Source organism: Morone saxatilis, unplaced genomic scaffold, assembly GCF_004916995.1.
Source record: "Morone saxatilis isolate NCDOM2014 unplaced genomic scaffold, NCSU_SB_2.0 Contig0, whole genome shotgun sequence".
Lineage (NCBI taxonomy): Eukaryota > Metazoa > Chordata > Actinopteri > Moronidae > Morone > Morone saxatilis.
In genome coordinates this window covers 9,738,114-9,747,888 of record NW_023339650.1, presented here as the reverse complement: position 1 = coordinate 9,747,888, position 9,775 = coordinate 9,738,114, and the positions used below count along the sequence as shown (strand labels likewise).

At 40.0% G+C, this 9,775-nt stretch overlaps 1 protein-coding gene across 1 annotated transcript in view; it reads left to right on the top strand.

Moving 5' to 3' along the window:
* Positions 1-9,775, top strand: part of pola1 (polymerase (DNA directed), alpha 1) — a gene marked incomplete at its 3' end in the record, with an annotated part of 42,550 nt that overhangs the window by 20,072 nt on the left and 12,703 nt on the right. The window contains 7 exon segments of the mRNA XM_035653674.1: positions 5,692-5,724; positions 6,501-6,593; positions 6,686-6,891; positions 7,098-7,230; positions 7,408-7,539; positions 7,675-7,849; positions 8,466-8,647. Of these exon segments, the coding sequence (XP_035509567.1) occupies positions 5,692-5,724; positions 6,501-6,593; positions 6,686-6,891; positions 7,098-7,230; positions 7,408-7,539; positions 7,675-7,849; positions 8,466-8,647 (954 nt within the window).

Sequence of the window (9,775 nt, the reverse complement as noted above, 5' to 3'; positions counted from 1 at the left end):
ATATATCGCAGGATCGATAAAATTGCTCAGCCCTAGTAGTGAGAGTAAACCAAAATAGTAAAGTTGTGGGCTGTACAGCTAATGAGCTGAGACTTACTATAACGCTCCATAAAGCTGAACAGAGCTGAAGATTCAGATGATAATTCCCTGTATTTTCATCACTACGAACTACCCCCTTTCATATTTGATACATTATTGTTATAAAAATAAGTTATAAAGATTAGACCTGACTCAGTGTATGAGATTGAAGCTGATGAAGTTGAAAGTCAGTTCATCTTTTTGCTATCCCAAATATCACATTTAAATAAGCCCTTTTGACTATCTATGCGTGCATTACCTATTTGCCTGACATTTTAAGAATTCATTGGTGACTTACTTTGACTGTGCCAGGGGTAAAGTGACACATCAGGATGTGTCCTTTCCAGCTATTAAAGTACCATATTTTTAATTGACCAGACAGCAGGAGGATTGTTGTCATTGTCGAGTTATTTTCGACGAACGCCGGCGTTTGTGATCTCAGCCGGTTGTATTAAATCAGACACAGCTTTACAACAGATTGACCCTCCTAGCAGCAGACATGAGAACACAGCTATGGCATCTGCCAGGACAGGTGGGTGTGTGTGTCTTTGCACTCATGCATTCTTGCATGCAAGTGAAATCATTTTAGTGAAAGAAGGATTTTTATTCTCTGTGGGTGTGTGTGTAAGCGTGTGCACATGAGAGCTCACACTAGCAGAATAGAAACTATAAATCTTTTATGCATCTTTTTGTGTGAGATTGTGTTGGTGAAAGAGGGGTTTTGTGTGTGTGTGTGTGTGTGTGTGCGTGCCCGCATACTCCTGCGCCTTTTGTACATGTTGTGCGTACAATGCCGCCCCCCCCAGCTCTGACAGTGGTGTATTCCTCCACAGGTGCTATTTCAGTCGGCCGACTGTCATCCCAAAATGCTTTTCAGCTGAGTGCTTTTCAAAACAATCGTCATTGGTGCCCCCTGGCTCTTTTTACAAGGGCCCTCTGCCACACTGAGGTTTAACATGCTGCCTCTGATCTGCTGATCAGTGGAGGTGTGTGTGTGTGTGTGTGTGTGTGTAATGAGGTTCAAAACGGGAGGTTTGAGGGTGGGACTTGGATGCCCTTTAGCAACTTGCTCATTTGTCTACTTATTCTTCTGTCTGAAAGGAAGCAATAAAGATAATACAGTCTATAAATTATTTGTCACTCAACCAATGATGAAGATCCATTTTCTTGTTTAAAATGACAGCCTGGCAAAAGACAAAAGATATTTTGATGAGGAGGCGGGAGAAGTGGATTGAAATACAGAATACATGAGAGCAACATGATAACACACACATAAATCCCTAATAGATAAGGCCAACAAATAGCTGAGCAACAGCTGGGAAAAGGCGGATATCACAACAAGGCTGAACCACTCATCAATTAGCATGACAGGGTGCAATAACGTGCAGCTAATGGGCAGCACAGACACACAGGTGCATGTGCAAAGACGTGTTGTTAGAAGCACTAAAATAAAAGGGATTACAGATACACAGAGACAGTGAGCAAGTGCAGACTTTACAGTGATATGTCAGGGCTGGGTATTAATGTTTAGTTGTGTTAAATGCAAAAAATATCAAACTTAACAACACATTTCACTTTTTCCAACTTAATATCTGTTCTGAGAATCTTGATATGGGTTTATTAAACTGCACTAGTCATCTGGACAAGGCTTATTTTTCACCATGGACCCTGTGCTCCTGCAGTTGTCTCCCTCGGTCACTTCATGGCAGTTTTGAGTGTTACAGACTACAGTACCACCACTTAACCCAACTACATCTTTTAGCAACATTGGCAGGGTCGGGTGCCCTGAAGTCTCAAGACAGATTGTTGGGTACATTATGTTTTTAAAAATGGGCAGTACAAAGGGAAAATGTCTCCTGTAAGTTGTGCAAGTCAGTGTTGTAATACTGTAAGGACACAATAACTCGCCACCGCACTCACATGTACTTCTGTCAGCTCCAAAACTAAAATGTCTTTTTAAGTTCAGTGGGACTGCAACTCTGACAAGATTTACTGTCATTTCAATGCTCTTTTTGAATTTAAGGATGCTTTCACACCTAACCTAACAAAATCTGGTGCGTTTGGTTCGGTTCATTTTGGCTGGTGTGAAACAAACTCTGGTCAAGCGGTCCAAACGATCTGCTTTCAGGCCACCTCTTAAGGGTTTCCTAGTGGTGTGAAAGCAAAGCAGACCAACTACAGGATTTTAGCTTTAATTCAAACTAATATCAAATCATGTTTGTGGTCGTCCAGCCTTTTCAACCCAAAAATCTTCCGGTCTGATCTCTCAGTCTGCAGGAGCACTTGTCAGTGAGCTGCTCAGTTACTTCCCAGTCTTAATTACATTGTATTAACACCAAGGAGCTGAGAATGGAAAGAAGCAGGAACATAAAAAAATTCAAACTCTTGACTTTTAACGGTATGAGAAAAAAGATGGAAATGGTATTTTAAATAGATTTACTGTGTATAAAATAAAACAATAAAGAGCTTGACCTAGACTAGTTGGGGATATCAAATTATTACAATTGGACAGAAATGGGGAAATATCAAGTCTTTACAATATACTGAAATTCGCTTAGTCATTTGGCCTGTTAAATGTCATCAAATAGTGAAAAATATCTTATCATAAGTTATCATAATGTTTTCAGATATCTTGTTTCATCCCACAACCACATCAGAACCCAAAGATATTTAGTTTACTGTCATAAAAGAATGACAAAACAAGAAAATATTGAAATTCAGCAAGTCGGAAACCAGTGAATTTTTGCTAAAATAAAATGGATAAAACGATAAATTAATTATCAAAATGTTGATACGTTTCTGTCAATCAACTAATTGATTAAATGAATCCCTTTTCAACAATCTGGTTGCTGGGAAAGACTCAGTTGTATGACTGAATGAAATTACACAATATCAGGACAACGTCAAGTAAAGCGATTCCCCTGTCAAGTTTTTTCAGTTGTTTGCCCCAGTATGAGCGGTATGCACGGTGGTGACTACTGTAGTCATCAGAGGGAAGACATACACACTCTTTTTACCCCCTGGGGCTGTGTTTGCATTGGTTCCTATAGTATGTGTGTGTTGGTATGTGTTTAAAGATGAGACCTCACACACACACCGTCAGTTGTGCACATCGTATCATGGTCAAACGACTTGTCTTTCACACGGTTCATTCCATAAAGCTGCAGTCCTGCTGGAAATGACAGCATATGGAAAACCTGTCTAAATGAGTCCACACATCAATTACATCAACACGTTCTCACCTCGTTCGCCTCCCCCTCTAGCCTCACTTTGCTGTTGCTCTCTCCCTGTCTTTCCTACATCTCTCTATTCATCACTTCTTTGCCCTTTCCCTCTGTCTATTCTCTGATCATTCCAGACTCCGCTTCTGTCTCTCACCTCTTCCAACGCTTCCCTTTTACTGTTTAATCATCGAGCCCATAGCTTCCAATAAAGGCTAGATTTTAATCTAGATTTGTTGACATGATGATATACTCATCATTAAGAGATCTCCCTTTAGTTTCAGTATTAGCAGCTGTTCATACGGGAAGAAGGCCTGTGTTAAAACAATGCGAAGAGGCTGTGAAGTAATGAAATACAATCCAGGAAGTTGGCTTTCAGATCTGTGAATTTGAAGGCTTATCAGACGCCAAAATACTGCTCAGCGGTTTTATAATTTGAGACAGGATTTAACAAATCTGGAAAAATCTCATGGCAGCAGACACTCATTTTTATCTTTTATGGTGACAGTCATGAGGTAGACTAAAGAAAATAGTGTTTGCGCGCCAGGAATTTGCTCTTGCATGTATTTGATTTGCCACATTGCAGCACCATGCTGGTTGGCGTTGCATTGTGGCAAACATTGAGTCAGATTCAGCTTGTTTTGGGTGCAACCCTCTCATTCATTTATATGGGACCACTGCAGGGTGGCCAGCATAACGGTCCCATTTGAATAAATAAAGGGGCTGCGGTTTTTTTACACAGCGCTGTTATCTGTAGAACACAGTATTAGGGTTTTTAGGGGGGTGTTTCAAAGCAAAGAGCAGGATTTTTGCATCCATATGATGAGGTACAGTGATTTGTCAGGTATTTAATTTTCTGGATTATCTAAAAAATAGGCCGGTTTATCTGATTATCATAAAATCTCGCTCTCAAGCTATGTGCTTGTGTCCGTACACAGTGGTTATGAACCAATCAATCCTGTGAGGAACTACTGGCAGCTATAGATGTGTGGAGAGTATTTCTTAACTGAAAGAAGTGGACTGATTTCAGTAAGAGTTTGACTACATTGTGTAGTTCATGAAACTGATTGGTTGAAGTTCGCTCATGATGGACAGATGGTTCATCCAGTCATCTGCCAAGTATTTTCTTTATTGTGCCTGCCCTTTTTCCAAACAGTTTTCAATGACTTCCGACTTCCCATATGGTTTTGTGTAACGAACCATCAGGCACAGTCAAGTTATATTGGCTCAGTCCTTTAGTCAAATAACTCACTCTACATTCACTAGATGCTGCTTCGGTTCACATTTTTAACTAGAACAAAAGAGTTTGTATTCATGACTAGAAAAAAATTATTTTTTTATTTTAGAGGTATTGAAAATATATATAAAAGTATAAATTATATTTGTAGTCAAAATTATGGCAGTAGAGTTAGTTTTGCTCTTAAGATTTATCTACCTGTACACTCAATCAAAACGAGCAGCACACAGGCTAGTCATTTTGTCTGCATGGAAGCTTAGCTGCACAATTTAGTGCGTATGTGCGTAGGCCAAGTTTTGTGTGTGTGTGTGGTGAGACCTTGACCTTGACTGTAGTCCCTAATGGAGGAGGCTGTTCTGTAAATGACTCAAACTCCCCCCGCCATACAGTGGTATGTAGCAGCCCATAAAGCATGCTTAAGTCCCACTCTGGTTTCAGGGAGTGGATCCCCACCTCCCCCTGTCCTGCCTAAGCCCGACCCCGCCCCTTCCTCACACTCTGAAATAGCCACGTCCTTGTCCCCACACGGAGCACAGTGTGAGTAGGGGTGTGTATATATGCGGCCGTGGTTGATTGAGGAGCAGATTGCTGGTGACAGGTCACACTGCGTTCCGTCCCTCCGACCCCCCCAGATTAGCCACCCAGAGCCCCAACCCTGCCCTCCCCTCTTCTGGGCCCCCACCTGTTGGGATCCCTCTGCTGCTCAGATCTCTCCCCCTCACACACACACACACACACACACACACACACACACAGTGGACAACCTGCGTTAACAGCATTCTCTTATTTGTCCGTCACTCACTCTGTGGGTGATAAAGGCCATTACGAGTCATTAAGGTGTGTTTGAGTGTGTGTGTTGCCCGGCTGGGATGTGTGTGGGTTGAAAAGACGCCTGTCACAGCACGCTCTCATAATTGCCCTCTTAGCCAATTATCCTCCATTTAAAAGCGAGTCACCTGCTCTGCTCCCATGTCCACACAAATGTAGCAACCAACACCACACATACAGAATAAATAACATAGAAACTTAATGTTTAATCATTGTTTGTTCCTGAGTGATATGTTTGTTTACTCTGCTGAAATCCTGTATGTGTTGTAATGCTTTTAGTTGTTTGTGTCAGTTCCCGTTCATACTGTTGTCTGCTTTCTCCTTCAGATTCTGATGCACACCAAAGACCTGGTTCAGAAGGTATTTAACCATATGTTGGTTGCCCTTATAAGTTAATATCATATAAATTAATGGCAAATAAAGACAATTCAAATACATTTGAAGTAGAACTGGAATATTTTACCTAAAATCTGTATTAAGATTGCTCGATCTCTTCTGATGTTTGTATATCTTGATTATGAGAAGTTAAAAAAATATTTTTTTATGATGAATAATCTTTTTTTTTTTTTTTCAAAATTAAAACTGACTTTTTAAAATACTTTATGCCTGAAAGACAAATAAGAAAAAAAGATCAAGAACTATTTGACTGAAATAATGAAATAATCAGAGAGATGATGTTTAAAAAAAGCTATATACAATATATACAATACTATATAATATATAAATAAATTGAGCAAATGTTTGTGTGAAAGTCCAATTGGGCAACTATGGCAGCCATCATCTGTGAACCATATATACGTATATAGATATCAATAATAAGTACAATATACAGGAGAATATATAAAAGTTTATAGTTTTATGTGTGTATATGATTGATGTGCAGTATATGTACTATACACTATTCTACAAAATATATACATAATAGAAAAGAAAGAGAATATTACAATTTAGCTTATAATACTATACTATTAAAATACATTAATAGTAATATTGTAGAGATGGTTAGAAACGGTGGTAGAAATACATTTAAGGTTATATTAATTCACTACATTTGTAATTTGAAGCAAATATATTTTCTTCTCTTACTTCCATAACATTTTTTTGTGTGTGTGTCATTTTCCTCTTGTGTGACTCAGATGAATCTGGAAGTCATCTACGGAGATACCGACTCCATTATGATCAACACCAACAGCAGGTCTCTGGAGGAGGTCTTCAAACTTGGCAATAAGGTGTGTAGTAGAGAAGCTGCATATTCTTATTTTTAAGTTGTTTTGATATTTGACATTTTCACTTGATGCATATGTGTGTCTATTATTTCCAGGTGAAGGCAGAAGTAAACAAGCTCTACAAACTGCTGGAGATAGATATTGACGGTGTGTTTAAGTCACTCTTACTGCTGAAGAAGAAGAAATACGCTGCCTTGGTGGTGGAGAACCACGGCGAAGGACGATACAGCGTCAAGCAGGAGCTCAAAGGCTTGGACATTGTCCGCAGAGATTGGTGTGACCTGGCCAAGGAATGTGGCAAGTACGTTAACTAAGCCAAATGGGAGCTGTGACTGAAAGCTTTTTTCGCATGCTAGTGTTAGCACGGTAGCACGTTAACAGTTACAATCCTTTTTAGTGTATATATATATATATCTGTCATTTCAAGGGACTTAAAAGGTATTCATTGATCTTTAAAAAGCAGTACACTTAAATACTCCTCTCCTTTTCTGTCCTCTGCTCTTGAAGTTATGTGATCGGTCAAATCTTGTCGGACCAGAATCGCGATGTCATTGTGGAGAACATCCAGAAACACCTGGTGGAGGTGGGAGAGAAAGTAGCAGCTGGAGACATACCACTCAACCAGTACGAGATACACAAGGTGAGGACGCGGCTGTATGTTTGCAGAGTGTATCAACAAGGTGGTTGCACATTTAGAGACAAACCAGCACACCCTATGTGAGGCTCTGGGAATCATTGGGTGTGTTTTTTAATGTTTATTCTATTGTATATGCTATTACCCGTCAGTTCATTATCACTTTCTTTCTCTTTCCTCAAGGCTCTGACTAAAGATCCTCAGGACTATCCGGATAAGAAGAGCCTCCCTCACGTCCACGTGGCTCTGTGGATCAACTCTCAGGGCGGTCACCGGGTCAAAGCTGGAGATACAATCTCTTACATCATCTGCAAGGTGTGTGTATGTGAGAGAACATAACTATTGTCTCGAAGTGACAGTAGGAGTTTTTATAATTGCATTTCAACACCTAATCAGGATTTGTAGTGTATGTACACTTAAACGACTGTATGTCTTTTCTTTCACCCCTAGGACGGCTCCACGCTGACAGCCAGTCAGAGAGCCTATGCTCTAGAGCAACTCCAGAAACAGGAGGGTCTCAGTCTGGACATTCAGTACTACCTGGCCCAGCAGGTCCACCCCGTGGTGTCCCGCATCTGTGACCCCATCGAGGGCATAGATAGCGTGCTCATAGCCACGTGGCTGGGTGAGTTAATGATAGACTGTAGAGGACTTCAGTTTTATTGAGAGTGGGTGGCCCAACATCATTCTGGTGTTAAATTATGACTTGAGGAATTTCAGTTTGTCTTATGCCTTTAGAAAAATGACAAATTACTGAAATTCAAGTCAAATGTTTAATGAAAGCATGTAATTATAATTAAATGAGTGAAAGGTTTTTAATTGGTGTTGTTGACTTGCGTAACACTTGGGATTAAATGCCTTTTCAGGATTTGTTGTTTAAAGTCAGTATTTTATAAATAACCATTGGCCATGAGGTATTTGTGGGGCACAGTTTACTTTGAGTGATAGTACTAATCCCTCTTTATGTATGTGTTAGCATTAGTCACGATTCCTGTTTTATAGTGTGTTGACAGCTGAGGCAGCCAAACATAGAAAAGTTGTCATACCTAATATCACAGCAGCCTAATAAAAGTACAAAATAGATGTTTCATTGTTGTCTAATAGTCATAAAAGTGATGTGGTTTGGATGGAAATTCCCAAAGTGTTTTGCCTTCTCTGCTTCAAATGTTCTACTTAATGTAAAAATGAGAAATGTAACACAATTTGTGGTGTAAAGCAGAATTATCTTTTGTCCATGCTAGGTCTGGACCCGAGTCAGTTCCGGGCTCAGCAGCAGTACCAGAGAGAGGAAGAGGCTGATGGCATGCTGGGAGCTCCAGTCCAGCTGACTGATGAGGAGCGCTACAAAGACTGTGAGAGGTTCACCTTCACCTGCCCTCAATGCAGCACTGACAACATCTACGACTGTGTCTTTGAAGGAGCTGTGAGTAGAAGCACACACTGTTAGCGATCAGAAACGTCCCTTTAGTAATCATCTGCTGTGTTTTTACATACATTCCTATGGCTGTGGAGAAAGTACAGCATTTCAAAATTGTGGGTTGTGAGCACGAGTTAAGAACTGGGTGTGTCTGCTGTCCATTTTTGAGTATAGTCAGTCAGGTACATCGATCAGTTTGCTATGACGTAACAATCACATGATTGTTGTCTAGCCAACAAAATGTTGAGAAATTAGGTATTCACATGAAGAATGCAGCTGCAAGATTTAACAAATATTCTGTCATGATTACTCATGGAAAAGTCTAAAATGGTGTTTTATGTGTCAGTGCACTATTCATTTTCCATTTATCCATTGTTCTTCTTCAAAACATTCAGTCATATTGAAAAATATGTGGAATCTAACACTAGAGTTTAGATCATCCCAGAGGAAATGTTGCCAAAACTGCTCCGGATGACTAAGAATCTTCTTTGGATCTGAGGGTCCGTTAGATAAACTAAATAATAAGCTAAGCTAAAGAGAAATTCCATCTAATCCAGTAGTTATTTTGCATACCCTCATTGATATAAATGGGGTGGACCATACAGTTGAATGAACACCTTTGTGAAACAATTTCAACCAAAACTGAACATTGTAACCTTCACGAGGGAGGAATTTATTGCAGGACTGTTAGACTGCATTACTTTTAGCCAGGTGTACCTAATAAACTGCCAACTGAGTGTACATTAAAGCTATCTAAGGCTGCAGCAGAAGAATAAGTTATGGAGTTCTAGCACACAAAACCATTCAAAGAACATCTCAGAGATGCCAAGAAAGACTGAAAGGAAAAATTAATGATAGCTTTGGTGTGTATCACTGGTGTATTGGATTAATCAGCAGAGGCACAGATAAAGAGTCTGTGAGTTGAAGAATGGTGTTTCCGAAGGCATTTCAGTCAAACTTCCTGTGAAGGATTCATGCTTTAGTCATCCTCCATATTGTGTCTCTGTCTGTATTTTTAGACAGCTGCCTGGCTCCAATGTGGACTCTGTTTTCATTGGCATAGTTTGGACTCCACAACTTGAAAAGCCTTTCCTTAACCCCTGCTGCTCTATGGACACACACACATACACACTG